Here is a 23830-nt window from a genome sequence, read left to right as displayed (position 1 = left end):
ATGGGAAGTAACTATAGGATGGGTAAATATAGGGTGAATATTGCCATATTGCCAACTTCCTGCCTTCAAAAATCATGAGATAGTAAAAAAAAATAATTTGGGGTTCTTTTTATTTGCTTTGTGGGGTTTGAGCCTTTCGGGGTTGTGTTTTTCAAGCTTTTCATTTTAACCTTGAGGGGCGGAAACTTAGTTCTTCTGTAAATGGAAGCTGAAAGTCTAAGATAATCAAATGATTCCAGGCGCTGTGGCTTCAAGAAAAATACTATTTATTATGAGATTCACAATCAAATCGCTAGAGCTGGCAACAAGGTAAAATCTGCTGCTAGCCAGATCTGTTAGATTCATAGATTCATAGATTCTAGGACTGGAAGGGACCTCGAGAGGTCATCAAGTCCAGTCCCCTGCCCGCATGGCAGGACCAAATACTGTCTAGACCATCCCTGATAGATATTTATCTAACCTACTCTTAAATATCTCCAGAGATGGAGATTCCACAACCTCCCGAGGCAATTTATTCCAGTGTTTAACCACCCTGACAGTTAGGAACTTTTTCCTAATGTCCAACCTAGACCTCCCTTGCTGCAGTTTAAACCCATTGCTTCTTGTTCTATCCTTAGAGGCTAAGGTGAACAAGTTTTCTCCCTCCTCCTTATGACACCCTTTTAAATACCTGAAAACTGCTATCATGTCCCCTCTCAGTCTTCTCTTTTCCAAACTAAACAAACCCAATTCTTTCAGCCTTCCTTCATAGGTCATGTTCTCAAGACCTTTAATCATTCTTGTTGCTCTTCTCTGGACCCGCTCCAATTTCTCCACATCTTTTTTAAAATGCGGTGCCCTGAACTGGACACAATACTCCAGCTGAGGCCTAACCAGAGCAGAGTAGAGCGGAAGAATGACTTCTCGTGTCTTGCTCACAACACACCTGTTAATACATCCCAGAATCATGTTTGCTTTTTTTGCAACAGCATCACACTGTTGACTCATATTTAGCTTGTGGTCCACTATAACCCCTAGATCCCTTTCTGCCGTACTCCTTCCTAGACAGTCTCTTCCCATTCTGTATGTGTGAAACTGATTTTTTCTTCCTAGGTGGAGCACTTTGCATTTGTCTTTGTTAAACTTCATCCTGTTTACCTCAGATCATTTCTCCAATTTGTCCAGATCATTTTGAATTATGACCCTGTCCTCCAAAGCAGTTGCAATCCCTCCCAGTTTGGTATCATCCGCAAACTTAATAAGCGTACTTTCTATGCCAATATCTAAGTCGTTGATGAAGATATTGAACAGCGCCGGTCCCAAAACAGACCCCTGCGGTACCCCACTCGTTATGCCTTTCCAGCAGGATTGGGAACCATTAATAACAACTCTCTGAGTACGGTTATCCAGCCAGTTATGCACCCACCTTATAGTAGCCCCATCTAAATTGTATTTGCCTAGTTTATCGATAAGAACGTCATGCGAGACTGTATCAAATGCCTTACTTAGGTTGTGGAACAGCTTCCTAGTAATTCAGTACATTTACATTAGACCCAATAATATACTAATACACGTGAACAGCTGATTTGGCAAAACTGGGTGACCAGATCCGCCTTTATCTCTCTCCTATCGTGTCTAGGCTGAATTGGAAGGGGCGGGGTGGGCGGTGCCCTGGTTGTTCCAAGCTGGGGGGGATAGTCTGAGCTCTGCCAGGCTTTCCCCCACCCTCCCTGCTTTATTTTCTGAAATGATCAGCTGTGTCCGTGGGTTGTGACAGGCTCAGGGGGAGTAATGCTGCCCTGCCCCTTGCTGTCACACGGGGGGGAGAGAGATACTGTGACACTGGGCTTGCGTTTCTGGCTACCTTTCTAGGTGCTTCCCCACTCCGCCTTTCTCTTCTCCACTTCCCTCCTCCTGCCGTCTACCCCTCCCTTTCCCCCTCCCCCGGTCCCTCCCCCAGCCCCCGCTGGCGGTGCCCGCCCGGTGGCGGCTCGGGCGGCTCTTTCCAGCTGGAGCGCTCTGGCTGCTTAGCCGCTGCTGCGGCTGCTCCGGAAAATGTCCGAGCGAGGCGGCTTCTACAAGCAGGAATTGAACAAGACGGTGTGGGAGGTTCCCCAGCGCTACCAGAACCTGACCCCGGTGGGCTCCGGAGCCTACGGCTCTGTGTGGTAGGTGCCAGCCGTGGGCGGAGGGCAGGAGGGGACCGGCCTCCAGGCAGAGGCACAGCTCCATGCTCCCCCTACCCGCCTCCCCGACCCGTCCGGCAAGACTTGCCCGGCTGCCAGCCTTCTGCCTGGGCGCAGACAATGCCCGGAAGCCGTTCGCATGGGGAGCTGCTAGGCCTGGGCTGGTATTGGCAAGCCCGGCTCTGGGGTGTGTTTGTGATACGCCCAGGATCGGGACGGGTGTGTAACAGGGGGTGGATTTCTCGGTGTGATCCATGCGGGGTAGCCGCCGATGCAAAGTAGCCATAGGCAGGGGCGCTGAGAGCCATTGAATCAAACTCTAAACCTTATATGTGATGGAAACCACTTCAAGCCTTAGCCAGGGCGTGCAGCAGAACCCCCAGCACCCGCAGTTACAGCACCTATGGCCCATAGGATCTTTCTATGAATATATGCTATCGATCCTAATACTCTAGGCTCTCTCTTACCCTACATATTATACACAGAGGATCTCTGTGTGTGATTTTTCTCTTCCCCGCCCCCCACTAGGGTTAGGAGGAGGGAGAGCTGGAGTTGAAACTCTCACAATAATGTTGAGCTCTGGAATTCCTCATGGGTTGCTAAGGGTAACCCGGGTCATTCCGGTTTCTGAAAAGAGGCTTCCCCCAGACTAGATTTAAGACCTTCCTCACTGCTGAGCAGCATGCATGCATTAAAGTTTGCTAGGATGACTCTTTTATTCACACTGCTATGGGGGGGGGGAATCTCGTCCATTCATTTTAGGGGGTGAAGGTGACTGGCACTGCCTTTCGAACAATTTACCATTGCTCTCTTTAAACAAAATTTTAGGTGGGTAAATCACCAGAGCGACTGTTTCTCCCCCCGCTCCTCTTCAGTAGCCTGCTCACTAGTTGATATAACACTGTTACATCACCTCAGACCTTCACCTAAAAATACTTCCAGGCTCATTTAAACCTGTTTCTAGGTGTAGGGAGACAATGAGGAGTTTGTTTACAGAGTCAATCCATCTATCAAGGAGGAAGCCTTCATTTTATGTGCACTTTGCAACACTACCAGGAATCTTGCAGAGTCATTGTCTCTGTGAATCAGAAATAAAACTGGCTAGAGTCAGGCAGAGAAGAGTCAAAGTGTTAGTGCTGAGCAATTTTTGCACGAATAGCGAAGTTCTCCTTGTTAATGTTATGAGAAGCTTCATTGCATTCTGTCATGCCTGTTTTAGGGTTACGTGTGACCCATTGTCTTGCCTGCAACTCACTTGCTCCATATTTGTGTCTGAAATAATACCTCGTGTCTATGAGTTACGTGATTCCTGGCAAACAGGTTAATCAGAGTGCCAGCACAGGAATGGAGAACAAAGAAATAAGTAGAATGATATAGTGGTAAACATTATTTGAGGTGAGCTGTAGGATATATGGAGAAGCACATGGCGTCAAATTCTGCTCTGACTTATATCCCATACAGCCTCATTTGGCCAAATTCAGTTCTTGGATACGCCATGTAAATCAGTGAAGTTAGTAGAGTTACTCTGGATCAACACCGGTGTAAATGAGAACAGAATTTTGCCCACTGACTTCAGTCAAATTGTAAGTCAGGGCAGAATGAGACCCAAAGACTGTAGACTATTAATATTGTGCAGGGATCCATGATGTGTCCTTTCCATTAAACACTTCTGTTTTGAATAATTGCTCAGTTATCAGAATTCATTTACTTTGTGCTTCCAGTCCTGCAGGATCAAACTATTTTCCTATTTGATTCATATTTAACTATATTTGTAGAAACTTTGAATCATTTTCAGAACTGTTAACTCTTTAAAAAGTCACCATCAGTTTAAAAACCATACCTCTATCTGAATTATTTTACCTACTATTTACAACGAAACCCCTATCATGACTATAATCAAAGACACTAATGAAAAAAAAAGTTCTCAATTTTGTTTCCAATTGATTTGTGTTGTGCATTTGACAAAACCTTCTGAATAGTCAGTTTCACTCTTTCCCTGTATTGTCAGTTTCCTAAGGATGTTTTTGTTTTGGGTCTTTCACACAACAGGGGAGAGAGAAACATTTTTAAAATAGGAAAATGTGATTTAACCCCCTATCCCCCTCCCCCACAATGATTTGCAGGGGATCTTAGGGCAGATGGTGTACCTGGAAGTTCTCTTAACTCATTTTCTAGAATTGACTAGATTTCAGGTTTTTCCTTTTTCTACAAAATCTGTGTGATCATTCATACATTTCCTTCCAACTAAGGGCACAATTCTGTGACTATCTCTGTTCCTAAGCTATTTAAACCATAGTTTAAACCATAGCTCTTAATTTGAGGATTCATGTTTTTTCTGTTAGTTTGAGAACTATGTTATGTGTAAAAAGAAGAACAGGAGTACTTGTGGCACCTTAGAGACTAACAAATTTATTAGAGCATAAGCTTATGCTCTAATAAATTTGTTAGTCTCTAAGGTGCCACAAGTACTCCTGTTCTTCTTTTTGCGGATACAGACTAACACGGCTGCTACTCTGAAATATGTTATGTGTGCAGTTGGAAAACAAGCCTCTTAGTTTTCTAATTGCACCTGATTGGTCTGTCCTTTTTCCTTAAGCTCAAATATTTCTAAGAAAAATCTGTAGTGTAATGCCAAAAACTTTTCAATCATAATAAAGGAAATCGAAACATGTGGTGTTTCACATGCTGCACAGCTGGCTTGTTTTCAGCTGTGGTAGAATTTACAATTTCTTCTACTTCTCTCATCCTCCCCCCCCCCCCCCCATTAATTATTTTAATATCCATTGATATTTTGAATGTTTTCCACAGTGGAATCAGTGATATGTTGATAACCAGCATATGTCTCACCCAGGAGAACTGGTCATCTCTTGACTAATGTATTCTGCCCCATATATGACTAATCCCAACCCTATGCAGCAAAGTACTTAAACCATGCTTAAGTCTTGTTGAAATCAACTGCATTTAAGCACATGCCTAACTGCTTTGCTGAATCAAAGCCATAGTCTTGAAATCCAAACACTGGCTTTGAAATAGGATCAAAGTTTTTAATAGAATCATATGTTTCTTAGCAGTACTGGAACAAATCTTTATTCGTAGTAAGATGTTCCCCTCCTTTCTGATTCAGGGTAACTGTTTCCTGCAAATCTTCCCCTTTTAATGTAACTTGTTACTTGCATCTGAGGGACTTTTGGGTAAAAAAAAATGTTGTAATTGTTGCATTCAATATGTTGGGCTAAATCATGCTAGTGAAGATTCTATCAGATTCTATCACTCTCAGCCTTGGAGTGACATTTTTAAAATTAATTTTTGTATGACTGCATCTACGTTTTTAAAGTAGAGTTAGAAATAAAGGGGGGAGAGATCAGGTGTTTTTGTGGTTCTATAGCTCAAAATGATTTTGATATAAAACAAATGTTTTGCAGCCCCTTTCGCTAAGTATTTATTTAAATGCTGGCAAAGTACTTTGATGTTGTACCAGATGCAAAAATCTCTGACCCACAGAGATTAGCCTCCTCACACTGAAGGTGCATCAGAGTGGGGCTCATTCCTGGAAACTTTACAAAGCATATAGCAGCCCTGCCTAGTACCCCATTGGAATTCAGAGCCCACAGGCACTGCACAAAGAACTTCTGTGGAGTCCTCGCCTCAGGCACTGTGCCCCTACACTATATTTTCATCAATTAATTCTGTAGATGTAGGCTGCACAGTCTTCCTTAGCTGAGAACTTTGCATTTTAGCCTTCACCCATTGAAGTCAGTGGATGTTCTATCATCAACTTTGATAGGTGCAGGATCAGGTCCTTTAAGCGTAGCACAAAAACAAACAAATAAGATATGGTGTATGCAGGTCCCATAAACTTCAAAGGGTCATACCTTACTCAAATAAAAAACAAATTTCACTGTAATACTCCACGAAATTTCTTCTCACTTAGGGCTATTTACATGATGCCAAATATCCACTTTCAAGGCCCAAACATTTATCATAGAGAGTTGGGTTTGTTTGCATTTCTAAAAAGTTGCAAGGATTTTTATATAATGGAAAACTTGTTTTTGAATATATAAAAATAATAAAAAAAACCCACTGAAATATTTTACTTTTACACTTACCCCCAAAATTTCTTTGTGCAGAGACTAAGCATAAACCTATCAGCCCAGAAAGTGAATATTTCAGGAAGCTGTACGTGACAGATAACAAGAGATTAAAATAGAAACTATTATGCAACCTTTAACTATAATTACTCCTGACATAATAAAAATAAATTAGAGTAACTGTGACACCAATATCATGCATTTTAGCATCCTCAGTACAGATCCCTTTCTTGAAGAAATGCATACATATTAAACATCTAGGGTTAAATCCTAACTTCTCAGTGGCAAAACTTCCACTGACTTCAATGGGGCCAAGATTTCATCCCTACTCAATGAGTTTTAAAACCATTTTCGATTTAAACTACACTTTTTCTATTAACTTTGTAGCCTCCCCTCCCCAGTGTTCAAAAGGGCATTTTGTAAAATCTGCCTACTTGGATGGGAAAGAAGTATACTGAAGTGCATCTTGTTTCTAGGAAGAATAAAATAAAATTGGACTATGTCATGATTACAGGGCAAGCTTTGTTTTCAATCCTTTTTATCCCATTTGAGTGCACTTCTCAACTGACTGGCCTGGCTCCCCTCACCTTTCTCAAGGATAGAACCCAATGGTCCAAACATTCTTGGGCTACATCTATACTGCATACCTCTTGTGGCAACATGTAGCTAGACACAGCAGAAAAAAGTTGGCTGCATCTACGCAGGCTGTATAGCTACACATGGCGGTGAAAGGTTCTTGCAAGGAGAAGCAGCGGGAAAAGGCTTGTTAGCAGGAGTTGCCGGAACCTTTCCTCACTGCCAGGGCTTTTCCCTGTGGCAGTGGGCCAATACACTGTTAAAAATAGCATTGTGGATGGGAAGGCACTGCTTGGGTGAGTAGAGAGCCTGGCAGGGTACATACCCACAGGATTCAGGCATGTCTTTATTCGAGGCACCAAAGCAGTGCCTTGTTATCTACACTGCTATTTATACTTGTGCTAGGGCTGTATGTAGTATATGTACTCTATATGCACCCCCTAGCACAGGGCTAAATACCAGTGTAGCTGGTAAGATGCTGCTTAGGTGAGTAGGGTAAAAATCACACCTGAATCCCTAGGGTATGTACGCTACATGATTGTCTACATGCCCAAGCCATGCCTGCCCCATCTACACGGCTATATTTAGCAGAGTGATATCCCACTGCCTCCCCTGCTGCCAGAGCCTTCCTCATCACATAGGGAAAGGCTCCAGCAGCAAGGAAAAGTTCTGGCAACTGGAGAGTAAAGGGGCATTCACTTCTTGAGTGCTTCCAAGTGGCTGGGTGTGGTACCACAGTCAGTTCTCACCCATGGCGCCTCATGCAGGCTGCCGGCCAATCTCTGGCCAAGTCACAAAGTCCCAATGAAACCCTTCTGGAGTACTAAAGAGTCCAATAAATAAACAGTCTATTTGCCCTCAATAGGATCTTCAGCACCAGCTCTGGCCCCTTTAAATTCAGCCCATTGTGTGGGCTCCCAAATAAGCCCTGTCTCCTTCTGGGGGCTTACACTACTTTACTTGTGTCTGGTATGGGATTCTGGGCCCACCCACTACTCTGGGTTCCAGCCCAGGGACCCTGTACACAGCAGCCATGTACTACTGACTTCAATCCTTTGCTGCTATTTTCCTGGGCCCCTTTTATCTCCAGCCCTATATCAGGGCCAGCATCTCTCTCTGCAATCCCAGCTAAGTAAGTTCAGCCATAAAGTCTGTCTGATTGTTAGGCTCCTTTGCCCAGCGAGCAGCCCCCTTCTTCACTCCTCTGTTCCCAGCCAGGAACTGACCTGCTAAGACCAGGTAGCTCCTTCTATCTGGGCCAGTCAGGCCCAGATTGGCTGTTGCTAGCCCCTCTAAGCCTTGGAGAATCAGGTTTCTGTGGTTTCCAAAGTGGCTGCTCCAGAAAGGCCTCTCTAGGCAGGCCTGGAGAATCCACCTTCACTGCTGTTTCTCCCACATTGCTGCTGCCTAGCATGGGATGTAGTAGGACTGTGGGGCCTCCTGTAGGGAGCCGCAAAGGCCAGGTACACCCCACCACTGGGAGGCAGCGGGAAAAGGTTCTGACGGCTCCAGAGACTTTCATTGCCGTGGGTAGCTGCACACACAGTGTGGATACAGCTGGCTCTTTGCTGTGGCATGTACCCATGCACTGCACGCTGACACTAGTGGATGGAGTGCAGTGCAGACAGGCCTTTAGACTTGATGTCTGGGTTGCACCCCCTACCCTGTTTCCCAACCTTGTTAACCCAGCAGGTCCAATTGAGTTTGCCACCTGTAAAACTTTTCCTCCAGGAGCCTGTGACAGCTGCTGATTAAAGTGACTCAAAAACAGCTTCTTCACAATAAAGCATTATTTATTCACCCAAAGATACACAGCATGCAGAACAAATGGTAAAAGTGACAAAGTCTATATGCATAGTTCCCCATACCTATATCTTAATCTTTCCTTGCCAGCTTTTGTAAGCTCTCCTCTGCCCAGTTAACCCCATCTCTGTCTGGGAGAGGCACAGACTGCCTTCTGCAGCATGCTCTTTATGACTGTCTCCCCTAGTGGGTCTCCCTGTCAGCATGCTGACCACCCCTCTTCTCCCACCTTGCTCTTTTAGGTCAGCATGTTTAAAGTTTTAGCTTCTCCTTTGGCTCCTAGGTGCAGACCTGGGAAAAGTACACCTTGCCAGACTAGCTGGAGCCAGGCAGTTATTCCCCAATCAATAGCTTTCCTGTTGTTTCCTCACGGACTCTTGATATTCTTTATGATAGCACCTTATTTTAGCCATTGTTTCATTTCCTGTTGGGTTCCTTCTTCCAGCCTCCGTTGATTTAACTCCACATATTTAGGCAGGATAATACCACACAGGTAAACTGAGGTGCATATATTTAGTTTTAAAAAATACACATAATTCATTCTCCACAGACTATAATAAAATATGCCCTTATTCAGAAAAGCACTTACGCACATGCTTAAGTCTGATTGACTGTAATGAAATGTAAGCATCTTCTTAAAGTTAAGCTTACATACTATCCTGAAAAGAGATCCTTTCCTGAATTTGGTCTTACTTTGTTTTGAGGCATTGAAAGGGAAGGTGAAGCAATAGGATTAAGGTTCCTAACTTCTAAAGTTTAAGATCCTGATCCTGTGATTCTGCTGGTTTGAAAATCAGCTTGGGGGTGCAGTGAACTGCATGACTGGGGCCTAAATTATAAAGTAATTGCTTACTAAACTCATTTCATAAATTGTCTTAGTGTTAAGAGCACCAAAACCGCTTCGGAGACCATTAAGTAGTGTTTGGGGAGGAGCCGGGGAGGTTGTTGGTATTTTTAAAAATTATACTAAATTGTTAGACTGTAAATCACCTTCGGCTAAAAATAGAATCACTCCTGAGCTACGATCTTATTTGAGGACTTTTAGCCCACAGCACCTTTTTATGGCAGTTTTAAGCCACCACAAATATCTATTTCTAATGGAAATATTAATACAGCATTAATTACAATAACACTAAATGTATACTTTCAACTTTAAGTAAAACATCACCACTGTAATTTGTGTCATTTGTAAAAGTGCCTGCTTATTTGAATGCTAAAAGAATACAGAAACGATCATACTTCAGAGTAATACATACACTTTTTGTATATAGATATATTTGAGAGCCAAAGTCTTGAAGGGTCTGCAAGGGTGAAGGCTCTGATTGTGAAATCAGATCTGCACCAGTGGGCCTTGCAGAGGTAGTTTACTGAAGTGGGCTTTGTACAGTCTGAAAGGTGCACTCATTGGGATCCCTTTGCAGGATTTGGGCCTACATTCAGCCCTGGTGAGGGTTAGCTCCATTGTCTTCATTGGAGGGGCACCGCTTACATCAAGGCTAAACTTGGACCTATGTATGGTTCTGCTGATGTCTACGTTGGTTCTAATGAGGTCTGTGTTTTAAAGAGGATAATGATTCTCACTGAAGATGACTATTCAAAGCTTTGTAGTGAATTGCAAGATATGGATCTTATTTATAGGAGTTGTAGACTGATTTCAAAGCAAGGCTGGCAAAGGAAATACAAAAAACCTCTGTTTTTGGCTGCAATGGGACACTTACTACTGAAGATTTGGGTTTTTTTCTAACACATTTTGTAGAGAAAATGAAAGGACTCCTGCCAGGAGACAGGCTTGAGACTAACTTGTTCCCTTGAGTTTGCATTTCTTTTTCCTGGTAGAAATTGAGCGACAATCCTGATCTGATGAAAAATGAACTGAGCGGAGTCTTTGACAGCTCTGCCATTTTGGGTTTTTGATGCAATCTCTCCTGCTCTCATTCAGTGTCCCCCATTTCATGGTGAATCTTGACACTAGCACAGCAGGATTCTGATTGCTTGGGGACCTTGAATTATAGCTGCTGTTGTTGTTTGTTGTTGTTCATTTCTGTTACCACAGAGCCTGGGAGCCCCTAGTCATGAGCCAGGACCCCACCGTGCAAGACAATGTGCAAAATCAGAACAAAAAGATGGTCCCTGCCTGAAAGAGCATGGAATCTAAATATGGGACAAGACAGCGGATGGATACGGACTTACAGGGTGCACAAGGAAACAATGAGACTATGGTGGTCAGCATGATGGGTGGTGGTCACAGCACACCCGCATCCTAACTGTTGTCATGTTTTTTGTAGACATCATGACAAAGGAGAATTACAAGGAGAGGTTTGAAGAAAGATAATGCATTAGTTATTCAGATGTTTACCGAGAGCTCTTCCCAAGCATGTGGGGCAGCATGGAAGAAAATATGAAGTTGCTTGTTTGAAAATGTAACAAGTGGGCCGTGGAGGTTGGCATCGTGTGTTGATCAGAGGTGGAAGTCAGCATCTCAGTAGCTAATAAGAGACGATAAATAGGGTGGGAATAAGTTGTGAAGGGCCTGCAAGTGAAGACAAGTGGCTTATGACAGATGCTTTAGAGAAAGGAGAGCCAACAGAGGGATGCAAAGAAAGCTGTTTCATGGTTAAGCTATAGGCTAGAAAAATGATCTTTGCAGCAGTATTACAAATGGATATGAATGGGGCAAGATTACATTTGTCAGTGCTAGAGAAAATGATATTGCAGTAATCAAGATGTGAGATGCTGAGAACCTGGAGGAGAGTGCTAGCTATGTGGATGGATCAGAAAGAATGTATCTTAGAGAGGCAGACAGAATTAACAAGACATAGACATGGCCTGAGTTTGAGGATCTAGAGAACAGTCTGAGTCAAAGAAGATGCTCAGGTTATGGACCTGAGTGACTGGCAGGATGGTGGTGTCCACAGTGATCAAGAAAGGAGGTGGCATGGAGGGCTGAAGTGGACAGGAAGAGATTAAAAGCTCTGTTTTTGCCTCATTGAGCTTGAACTGATGGTTAGACAGCCACAAGGAGAGGTCAGAGAGAGAGGCTGAGATTTTAGTTTGGACAGAAGGAGACAGGTCTGGAGTAAAGAGGTAAAAGGATGGAGTCCTTTGGATCCCCAACAGAAAGTTGGAAAGGGGATGAGAAGGATCCTCTGAAGGACATGCTGGAATGATTAAAGAAGTAAGAGGTGAACCCGGAGAGATCCAAAAAACAGAAGCCAAGGGAGGACAAGATTTCAAAAAGAAGAGTATGATCAACTGTTGCAAAGGTAGCTGACAGGATGAGGATGGAGTACTGGCATTGAGCTTAGGCTAGGAAGAAGTCAGTGGTGGCTGGTGAGAGTAGTTTCAGTGGAAAGGAAGGGTTTGGAAGTCGGATTGGAGGCTGTCTAGGATGGAATTCAAGGAGAGGAACTCCAGACAGTGACTGCAAACAGCATATTTAAAGAGCTTAGAAATTAAAGGGAGAAGGGACGTGGGGTGGTAGTTGGAGAGGCAAATGGGTCAAGAGTAGGTTTGTTGGTGTGGTTTTTTTTTTTTTTATGGGAGAGACTAAGACAACTTTTAAGATGAGAGAGGCTTGTATGTGAGGGGAAAGAGTCAGGGGAGAATGAGTGGTGAAGGAGAAGAATAAGGAAGAGGATGAAAGTGGGTGCAAGGGAGATCAGGAAATTGGATGGGATCTCTGGGGCAAGTGGAGCGGTCAGAAAAGGATGGCAGGTGAGAACTTCCGCATCTGCTCCATAGAAAAAGAGCAATTTGTAGTGGGGGGAAAGGAAGGCAAGGTGTGTTGAGAGAAAGTCATATTGTATTTGTCAGTTTTCTCTTGGAAGAAATTGGTAAGACCCTGTGCAGAGAGAAAAGTGGAGGCGCATGAGAGATGGTTTGAGGACCCAGTCAAAGGTGGCAATTATGGTGGCTGGGATTGTGACTATCGGATTCAATTAAGCAGCTAGGAATATGGTAGAACAGAAAGAGGTGAGAACAAATTCATAGTGGAGGAAGTCAGCCTGGATGTAGCATTTCCACCAGAGATGCCCTGCAGCACAAGAGCTGAAACATAGGAAGCAGATGTTGGGGGCAAGCCAGGGCTATGGGTTGGTAGGGCAAAGCTTGTGATGGGAAAGAAAAGCAAAAGAGTCAAAGATGGAGTGAAGAATTGAGAGAATCAACAACCATATCAATGGAAGAAAGGGAAAGAGAGGGCAGGCAAGAGAGAACAGATGAGAAGTCATCAATGCAGATGAATTGGAAGTCATGGAATGGTCAAGTGACAGTGTTGGGGGAGGGAAGGGGCACTGATGGGTGATGCTGAAAGAGACCAGGTGATGGCTGGAAAGGGGGAAAGATCAGAGAGAGAGCAGTGCTTGGTGAAGACCAAGTCCAGTGAATGCCCTTTTGGTGAGTGGCAACAGACTGAGTTCAACAGGGGCTGCAGGTCAAATGAAGAGGTGAGGGCAAGGAAACATGCAGCTAAGGGGTCGCATGGGTCATCTGCATGAAACTTCAAGTCACAAGGGATGAGTATAGAATCATAGAAGATTAGGTTTGGAAGAGACCTCAGGAGGTCATCTAGTCCAACCCCCTGCTAAAAACAGGACCAACCCCAACTAAATCATCACAGGCAGGGCTTTGTCAAGCCGGGCCTTAAAAACCTCCAAGGAAGGAGATTCCATCACCTCCCTAGGTAACCCATTCCAGTGCTTCACCATCTCCTAGTGAAATAGTTTTTCCTAATATCCAACCTAGATCTCCCCCACTGCAACTTGAGACAATTGCTCCTTGTTCTGTCATCTGCCACCACTGAGAGCAGCCTAACTCATCCTCTTTGGAGCCCCCCTTCAGTTGATGGCCACTATCAAATCCCCCCTCACTCTTTTCTCTTCTGCAGACTAAATAAGACCAGTTCCCTGAGCCTTTCCTCATAAGTCATGTGCCCCAGCCCCCTCATCATTTTCGTTGTCCTCCACTAGACTCTCTCCAATTTGTCCACATCCTTTCTGTAGTGGGGGCACAAAATTGGACACAATACTCCAGATGTGGCCTCACCAGTGCCAAATAGAGGGGAATAATCACTTCCCTCGATCTGCTGGCAATGCTCCTACTAATGCAGCCCAATATGCTGTTAGCCGTCTTGGCAACAAGGGCACTGCTGACTCATATCCAGCTTCTCATCCACTGTAATCCCCAGGTCCTTTTCTGCAGAACTGCTGCTTAGCCAGTCGGTCCCCAGCCTGTAGCGGTGCATGGGATTCTTCCTTCCTAAGTTGTCCTTGTTGAACCTCATCAGATTTCTTTTGGCCCAATCCTCCAATTTGTCTAGGTCACTCTGGACCCTATCTCTACCCTCCAGCATATCTAGCTCTCCCCCTAGCTTAGTGTCATCCGCAAACTTGCTGAGGGTGCAATCCATCCCATCATCCAGATCATTAATGAAGATGTTGAACAAAAGACGACTGAGTGGTGGAAGACAGAGAAAGCCAAGAGTCAAAGAGAGGAAGGCTGATGGGGAGGAGTTGGTGGGCAGTAGGTGACAGCAACATTGAGAGGCAGAGAAGAGTTGGATGCAGTGCTGGTCAAAAGAGGAGAAAGGATGGGACAGGGAAGAAGGGAGAGGTGGGAAGCAGCAGGAGAGGCAGAGGAGAAGTCCAACACCCCCAACTTGGGCTGATTCACGGTGGGGAGTGGGAGAAGAAGAGGCCTCTATAAGATGAAGGACTCCAGGTCTCTGTGAGAGCCAAGAGCTGGAGGAAGCAAGATATGAAGAGGTTGGAGATGGCTGGGAATTTTTTTAGAGATGGAGTGCGTGTTCCAGAGAAGGGCAGAGGTGAAGGAGGAGGATGGGCGTGAGGTTACAAATGGGGACACGAGAAGGGCGGCAGTGGTGGCAGAGATGAGCGTAGGAGGTAAAGAGGGAGGGCCAGGGCTGGGGCAAATGTCACCAGAGGTAAGGAGGAGAAGGCAGAGGAGGGTGTGGATTTGGGATCTGGATTTGTGCTGGTAGGAAGAGCGGGGAGATTGGGATGAAGAGGAGCATGTAGAGGGGGAGAGTAACAAGGATGTGGAAATGGAGCCAGTGAGGGGAAGGAAGAGGGAGGAGGAGAAGGAGATGATGGATGATATGATGCTCCAGGGGTGTGATGAGAGCCATGGGTGAGCAGCAGATGGACTATGATTACAAAGAGAAAAAAAGGAGAGTTTGAAAAATGCTGTGCGGGTACTTGGGGTGGGGGGATTGGGACAGAATTGGTTCCCTGCTTCTGATACTAGACAGCCTGAGTGCTTTTCCCAGGGATGGGAAGGAGACAACCAAGTTGCACTGCTGCAAGGATCTGGGTGAGAGGGGAGGATCACTGAAACAGGGGTGGCTCCGTAGTGGTTGTAGCCATAGGGCAGGGGAGTGGCCTCATGGAAAGGGTGGAATGGGGGCAGGGCCAGGGGTGAGGGTCAAGCACCCATGGGAAAGAGGGGAAGTCGGCGCCTATGCTTCTAGCAGGACCCTCTGGAGGTCTGGTGAAAAAAGTAACTATAGAAATGATGCTCTGAAGAACTACAGCTTTCAGCAAAGAGAAATACCAAAAATGAGCACATTTTTCTGCAGAGTACAATTAATTCAGCCTGCTGTTTGGAAATTGAGCAGCTTCCTTTGTGTTTCCAGCATTGTAACTATTAATAAAGTCATTAGTTGTTTATCCAGTGCCAAAACGAGCATGGCAATTTACAAATAGAGTAAAACAGGGTCCCTTGTCCCAAAGACCTTTAAGATCTAATGCCTGGTTGCATGTAGCTCTTTGCAAGATCAGGGGCTAAATTTAGTCACGATGACCAACATTTTCTAGACTCCTAAGTCTATATTTATGGCCTAAGTGTGGGATTTTCAAAAGTGACTTAGGAGCCCAAGTCCTGCCTCTGAAAATGTTGACCATTATGGAGAAAGCGAACAAGATATGGGAGGACTTAGGGAAAAGGAGGACGTTGGTAATGTAAATGAGATTGTTTGCTTGGGTTTATGCATGCATCTTGATGGCACTTTTTATTTTTAAATAGTAAATTTTATGTGCAGCTTAGAAGTTGACAGTTTTAATTATAGTTTTGTATTCCATAATCTATAGCTACCTGACAGTTTTCTTTTTTGATGAAAGGTGGAATAAAATGCAGCTTGATCTTCAATAGTATATTAGCTTTGCAACAGTGACAGATCTTTATTATTTAAGCACTGGCAGTCTACTCAAAAGCTGTATAAGAGACAGATACCACATGGTCCCTGCACTAAGAGAGCTAATCATTCCAAGGCTCTAACCCTGCATACATTTACACACATGAGTAACTTTACATGTGTGATTAGTCCCAATGACTTCAGTCATAATGTCTATAACCGTTCCCGCAAAAAAAGTCTTTAGTGTGTAAAGTTACTCATATGCACAAGTATTTGCAGGATGGAGGTCTGAAAGACAAAGATTAAACTAAATCTCCCCGGTAGCCCAATGATTGAGTATAGTTAGTATACTGATTATTTTTATTTTATAAATTGTGTTGGTAATAGATTTATATTGACATTGATTAATGTTTGTAGTTAAGACCTAGGTTTCTTTGCTAGTAAACTAAGGTGACATGACTAAATAGAAAAATCATAGGAAGCAGATCTGTGCAATTTTAGTATCTGTTTAATACAGTATATGCAATGTAAGTTAATATAATAGCTGTTTGCTGCTTTGGCATTCATATGCTAGCTGTAAATTCATCTTCAATAATTGACACTGGTTGTGCTAGAGTTAAAGCAAAGCACAAGTTCTTACATACCTTATGTAATGCTCACAAGGTATGTAGGAACAATATCCACGTGATACTGCATTGCAAAACCATAATATATCGCATCACCATTTGTAGGGTGAAGTAAGTGTTGTTTCCTGTAGCAATGAGATTAGTATGTTGTTTTGCTGAAGACCATTACTCATCCTCTCTCCTTTTGTCTCACTACCTTTCATATTTTTTATAGATTTATTCTTACGCATGTACCTGTACAGAATTGTGTGTTTCCTAGTAGACAAAGAAGCACTCTGTGCTTTGTAGGGTAAATGTGGCTCTCTGAAAGTTGCATTCACTAACTTCCTTGAACTGCCATAAAATAATAAAGCATTTGTTTGGGGGGTGAGATGAAGGGAATATTTCAGTTCCCTGTGTTAGTTTATTTTGTTTGTTGGCACTACTTATCCAAAGCTGACAATGGGAAATGCTCGCTTCTTTACATTGGGACTGCAACATAGCTTCCTCCTGATTCTGCCATGCTGCCAATTGCTCTTATGGCACATTTCCTTGTGGTTGGATTGATGGCGTATGTGCTCTTTCCCAAGACTACATTCCAGAATTCAGTAAACAGTGGCTGCTTTAAGAGGAGTCTCTTCTGGGTCCTTTCCAAGACATTGATGTTTGTAAACTTTGTGATATCTTCTCTATTTAGCAGTTTCGTTTTTATAAAAAATAAACAAATTGTCATTATCACTCACCTTTATGGCATAACATGAATAAAATAATCAGCAGTCATCACAACTGTACAAAAACCAAATTTCATGATTGGGAATGGTAAATATATATAAGTAAATGATATAAAATAAAATCATTAGTTTCTTTTGAACTGATTCAGGAGCACACTGAAAGAAACCAAGAATTCAAAATGATCATGTAATTACACCTCTACCCCGATATAACGCAGTCCCCGGGAGCCAAAATATCTTACCGTGTTATAGGTGAAACTGCATTATATCGAACTTGCTTTGATCCACTGGAGTGTGCAGCCTCGCCCCTCCGGAGCACTGCTTTACCACGTTGTATTCGAATTCATGTTATATCGGGTCGCGTTATATCGGGGTAGAGGTGTATTTTTTACTATGTCATGCAATTCATAAGCATAAACCACATAAACCATACTTTTTATTTATAAACAGCTATATTGCCAATCCCAAGTATTCCAAAATCATGAGTCAGGATTACAAAATCATGAAATTGGTTTGAAAACCATGAGATTGTTTTAAAATACTATATTTTGCGTTCTTTTCATTTGACTTCTGGTTTCTGAGCATTCAGCTACTCTTGCTTCATGTGTTCTTGCTTTTCTCTGCAACCATAAAGTCTGGAAAGTTACTTCTTTTAGGAAATAAAAGGTCAGATTCTCAAATGATCTCATGATTTAAGCAGCTGGGGCTTTCAGAAAAGCACTAAATATCAGGAGAGTACTGAAACACTGAAACAGTTTCTCTAAATTAACCAGTGATTTAAAATTACACTGAGCAGAAGGTTTTGAACAGTGCCAAAACAACACTATTGCTCAAGCTTGATATCTCTTGACCACTTCCAGGTAGCAAATAAATGCTTATAAACACTGAGAGTTCTGGGTTGACTGAGATCACATCTGAAAGGGACACTGCTAAGAGAGGTCCCAGAGATAGCTTTTATAAAAATAACATCAATAACAATGTTTTCAATAAATTAATGCTTTTGAATTTCTCTGGGAAAAAGCCCATTTAAAGAAATATTTCCCAGCAGTGTTTGCAGCCTGAACACCATGGCATACTGCTAACATTTGAGAACCAGAAAGTGAAACTAAAAATATGCAGTAACAAAATTGAATAGTTTATTTTTATTGTCCAAGGTGAATTAAATTCAAACAGTGAAGAGCATAAATGGTGGAAAGGAAACTAGATTTCACAAATTTCAGTTTTAATATCCAACATGGATGATGGGGCTGGTGAGACAAAGTGAGAAAAACACTTCAAAAATATAATGGACCAGGTCATCACTTGGTGCAGTCCACTGGCTGTAATGGAGCTGTGCCAATTTAAACCAGCTGAGTATCATGGGCATTCATTTTATATGCACAGTTTCACTTTAAAAGTCACACAACTCCGGTTGCTACTTGCTTTTTCTCCCTCCATTCTGTTCCAAACTGGTCTAAGCCCTGCTGTTTTAAGAACTGCTAAGGCTAAAAAGCAATGCTTTATACCATCTGAAAGCTCTGACTCATTCAAATGGTAGAAAGCAATCCATCTAAGTTGAGCGTTTATCAAGCTACTGAATCCCACATTTGAACTGAAGTGGGGGAGAAGATGTTTATCAGAATGATGGGTCTTCCTAAGTCCTTCTACAGAGCTCCCAGGTTCTGCAAGGCTTTCATGTGCCAGTGAAAGTATGAGTGGAGGTTTATTCATTGGTACAAATAAGGTTAGCTACTTGCTAGGCAGTGGTCTGCAGTAGACGGTACTAAGCGTTAAGCCATCTGTGTATCCATTTCCTTCCTCACAAATGTGCCAAGTTTAAAAGACTAGAATGTAAGTGAAGAATAGGTATTCCTGAGGAGACATGGGGTGAAATATTGGCCCCATTGAAATCAATATATTTCATTCATTGACTTCAGTGGGGTCAGGATTTCACCCTAGGATTTAGGTCTAGTCCTCATCATGCTAATGAGGTATTTGGCTACATATTTCTCTTACGACTTACTCCTATCCACATCATCCCCTTTTCCAGTCATGAAAAACATAGCCACTAAAATCACTTTCCTTGCCTGTACTTCTGATCACACCAGTCCATGTCTGAACCCCTCTGCTTGCTCAAGCAACACATCAGATTGTCTCCTTATCACCATCATGTCTTGCATAAATCTGCTTCCTCCCTACTTGTCAGGCCAAGTCTTTTATCATATCACTCTGCCTGCTCCTCCTCACTGGAGATGCCAGCCTTTTCCTGCAACTGCCTGTGCTTTCTTCCCTTTACTCATGGAGTCTCTTTTCTGGAGTGATCTACAGAGCTACTACCCTCTCCAACTTTAAATCCCTTTTTAAGATCCAGTTCTGTGATGCTTACAAACTATCTGACTAAATAATCACTTATCTGTTTCATTCATCTCATGATTGACTCACTTCTTCGCTGATCCCTACAAAAAACTTGCTGATTAAGTCTACTTCCTCTTTCAATGTAACTATAATTAAAAACAAATTCATTGCTCCATCCTGCTTTGCATTGGCCTTTGCTGAGTTTCTATGTAATCTAAGATAACCAGTTGTATAATCTTACTGATGTTGCCCTGGTTCTTCTCCTCTACTTTTCCCCATTGTCTTGTTTGCCCCCTTTTATGCGTCTAGTCAGAAAAGAGGTCTTGATCCTGCAATGGGCTTCAGATGAGTAGACCTCTGCCCCTCATGGAGCTCCATTCAGTTCAGTGAGGTGCCATGCAAATGTGGAGCTCCATCCACATGGAGTACAGGAACTGAGCATTAGTTTGTGAACTACTTATGGCAAAACTTATGTCTTTATGCAGGAGCTCTTAGCACAATTTTGGGAGCCATTAAAATATATAGTATTACTACTAACCATTGACATCTCACTCTTACACATACGATTGTTGTTGAATTTTCAACTAGATTTGTTACTCAGTAAAAGGCTTCCTGTAAGTTAATGTGTTAAAGATTATCTCTTTATGCTCATGCTGTCTCTATCAACTGCAGATTGTGTTCTCAACACTTTCAGTAGGCAACTTCAGTTTTCTTAGCTGAACTGAATTTATTTTAATGGGAAAGTAAAAATGCAGGGATGGTATTAAATAGGGGAAGTAGAGTTTGATTATTGATTAGCCGAACAAATAGTTTTCAAATGTCCTATGCATTGTCAGAAGATAAAGTGTAAATAAACCAATTTTTCCCTCATTCGCAACATAATGAGCAGTATTTGTTTGGGGCTTGCTATATGTTATATAGACTACTGTATTGAAAATTAAGTCCCTATTCCTTCAAATGGTTACATACATGCTTAACTCTATGTATCTGAGTACTCCCACTGAAGACTGTGGGTTGCTCAAATGTGTAAAATTGAGTGCACGCTTAAATGTTTGTGGGATTGGAGCCTTAATTGCATATATGTTCATTTATACTGGTGATTTGTTTGTTAGTAATGGTTCCTGAGGCAACTTTTATAGTCTGACAGTGGCTATTTCGAAATTTTAATCTGGTGTCAGTAGATTTATGAAGACGTTGTATACCATGCAAATGCTCGCTAGGCATAATTAATATTTGCTAGACAGTGTGGCATCATCCTATAATTACTAAAGGCTCCAGTCTGTTCACTAAGGGCTAGAGTTCAAATCCTTATATTCCCTAAGAGCGCCTTGAGTTTGGGCAGGAGTTGGAAAGCAAAATTAATGAAGCTAATTCTCTGGTTATTTTCCATGCCAGATGGGGACAGGGTAGTACCTAGGGATGAAAAATATCATTAGGAGTTGGTAATTGTCAGGAAGATTGCAAGAGAGCTATCTTTGAATATTGGAGGTTGTCTCCAAATAGCTCTCCCAGAGATCACTTTCAGGTGATACAGCAGGTGGAAATAGAATCATAAACTCAAACTTTCTCATGTTGACTTTGGACTGTTACATCATGAGGCCTTGCCTAGCAATGCCAGGGTAGATCATGTTTTTTAATTTTTTTAAATTTTCTCTTAGTTCAACTTATGATACCAAAACAAGACAGAAGGTGGCAGTAAAAAAGCTTTCAAGACCTTTTCAGTCACTTATTCATGCAAGAAGAACCTATCGAGAGCTTAGGTTGCTTAAGCACATGAAACATGAAAATGTAAGTGAAAAGTTTGTACTTTGCATTCTGTTTCTATAAATGAAAGTTTATAAACCAAAGTTTAATTTACTTTACCTACACTTATTATTGGAAAAGTATATGTGATCCCTGTCTTTCCAAGAAACGGTTGCTGGTTCAGGGATTGATCCTAAATCCATTGACGCCAATGGGAAGACTTCCATTGACATGAATGGGTATTAATAGACACTAACGAGGTGTCTTTTGTTGAAAATGTGTTGTTACCCTAGTAGAGAAGGGCAGAGTAAAGCATCAAACCCAAATAAAACTCAAATCTGCATGTGTCAGTTTGGGATTCTACTGAGAAATTAAGGCCAGATTCTGTTCTCATATACGCTCATAGAGCTCTCACTGAAGTTAATGGGAATATAACGTACTTATCTGAAGACTGAGTTTAGTCTTTGACCTGGGTGCAAGCTGCTAGGATTTATGGCTCCGATTCAGCAAAGTACTTAGCATGTGCCTAACTTTAAACCCAGTCACATCAGTTTCAATGGGATTACCAATTTACTTAAAGTTAGGCAGACGCTTAAGTACCTTGCTGAATTGGGGAATTCCTGTTAATTTCCCAGACTTAAACTAAAATGAAAATGAATCCAGTCTCTGACAGGAAATTACTCAATACTCATAGTTGAGAAGTGGTGATACAGTAGATTGAAAAGTGTGCTGGAGGGGAGGTTACAATTATTTCAGTAAGTATGTTACAAGAAAACATGTAAAGCATTACTTAGCTTTAAGTACAATAGAAGCAAATCGAAATCATACACTACTTGTTCTATAATGGAAGATTAGGTCTTCTCCTTCTTGACTTTAGATTATCTGAAGTCTTGTTCTATTTTTTCATAAAGTAATGTAATTTTGGTTTGCCCTGAGAGATAATTTTTCTTCTAGTGGCAAAAACAAAACAAAAAAAACAGTCCTCTTCATTCAGTACTATGCTGGTTTTGTTAAATATTCAGGGTGAAATCATGTTGTTCATATACATAGTTCCAGGGATTCTGAGGACAGCTAGCATAAATGATGTGTTATGTCATGAATTTCTGAAATAAAAAGGAGATCACCTTTTCTGTTTCAGGTTATAGGATTACTAGATGTTTTTACACCAGCAACTTCAATAGAAAATTTTAATGAAGTGTAAGTAAAATTTAACATCAGTGTGACTAATTGGTAAGCTATGAAGATAGATGCTTCAATGTTGCTGGAAAACAGATACACAGTTTTCTAGTCTAGCTACAGCCAAAATGAGCTTTGAGAGACTAATGTGCCTTTGGTCCCCTTTTCAAAAAAAAGGGGAAGCGGATTCTGCCCGAAGGCCTTTGGGCATGGTACTTAATAGATTGCAGGGACTCTATTACTGTACCTGGCACGTGATTTGATCTTCTGTATGTCTCACTAAATTTGTGGTCTGATCACCTTAACCTTGTTTTGGATGTGGAGTGTTTATTCTAGCCAGCATGAGTGACGTCAGCCATGTAAGGAATGCAGGAAAATATTCTGCAGTGGGTGATGACATCTCTGGGCCTGATTCTCCTCTCATCTAGTATTAGTTTTACACTGGTGTAGCTTCATTAACTTTAGTGGAGTTACTACTCCAGTGTAAGTCAGGAGCAGGTGAGAGAACAATTAGGCCCTCAGTCTTTTAGGAGAAACAGTGGGTGAAATTCTGACTTTATTGAAGTCAGTGGCAAAACTCCCATTAATGTCAACAGGGCCAGGATTACACTCTCAGGGCTTGTCTATACTTACGCGCTGGTTCGGCGGCAGGCAGTCGAACTTCTGGGTTCGATTTATCGCGTCTTGTCTGGACGCGATAAATCGAACTCAGAAATGCTCCCCGTCGACTCCGGTAATCCTGCTCGCCGCGAGGAGTACGCAGAGTCGACGGGGGAGCCTGCCTGCCGCGTCTGGACCGCGGTAAGTTCGAACTAAGGTACGTCGACTTCAGCTACGTTATTCACGTAGCTGAAGTTGCGTACCTTAGTTCGATTTGGGGGTTTAGTGTAGACCAAGCCTCAGAATCTAGAATCTACGGCATAGCCAGTAAATTAATTGGTTAAAGTTGATAGAATGCTTTGAACACTTGAAGTGCCAATAAATAAAAAACTTGATTTTCAAATATTTGTTTTCAAAATGTAGTTGGTTATAGGTATTAGCCTGGGTGTTTGGGGTCTGATCACATAACCCTTGCTCGCTCCATTCATGGGATTACTCATGTGAATAAGGGTATGAGGTACCTGAGCTATTCAAGTGGACACATTTCAATGTTGAACAGAGTCAAAACAAAACAATTCGATCTTGGTTGACAAACCAAATGAAACGTTTGATTCAGGAATGTCAAAATGTTTTTGTTTCAGTCAAAAAAACGGAACCAAACATTCTGATATTTCCAAATGGAAATTTTTCAGAATTTTCTATTCTGTGAATTTTGACTTTTTATTCCAATTTAGGATGAAAACTAATTTCAAAATATCAGAATTTCCCAAGGGACTCAAATTTTGTCCATCTCTACTCATTGAACGGAATCTGTGTTGTAGCAGGAGCCTTACAAGGAAAACCAGGCCTGATTTTTTTA

The 23830-nt window shown here is 42.3% G+C and overlaps 1 protein-coding gene across 11 annotated transcripts in view; it reads left to right on the top strand.

Moving 5' to 3' along the window:
* Positions 1–1744: 1744 nt before the first annotated feature.
* MAPK11 (mitogen-activated protein kinase 11) overlaps positions 1745–23830 on the top strand; it is a 49000-nt gene continuing 26914 nt past the window's right edge. For 3 of the 11 annotated variants that reach the window (XR_002889494.3, XM_008172845.4, XM_008172838.4), the window contains exons 1-4: positions 1794–2147; positions 10686–10854; positions 21111–21240; positions 22334–22392. Coding sequence is in view for 7 of the 11 variants with exons in the window: in XM_008172845.4 (XP_008171067.2) it covers positions 10733–10854; positions 21111–21240; positions 22334–22392 (311 nt within the window). In the remaining 4 variants the exon portion in view is untranslated. Of the gene's footprint in view, positions 2148–10685; positions 11896–21110; positions 21241–22333; positions 22393–23830 lie in introns of all 11 variants that reach the window. The other 8 variants (XR_010589971.1, XM_065555253.1, XR_010589967.1 and 5 more) reach the window with 6 other exon arrangements.

This window comes from Chrysemys picta, chromosome 1 (assembly GCF_011386835.1).
Source record: "Chrysemys picta bellii isolate R12L10 chromosome 1, ASM1138683v2, whole genome shotgun sequence".
NCBI classification, from domain to species: Eukaryota; Metazoa; Chordata; order Testudines; family Emydidae; genus Chrysemys; species Chrysemys picta.
This window is presented reverse-complemented; position numbering and strand designations above follow the sequence as displayed.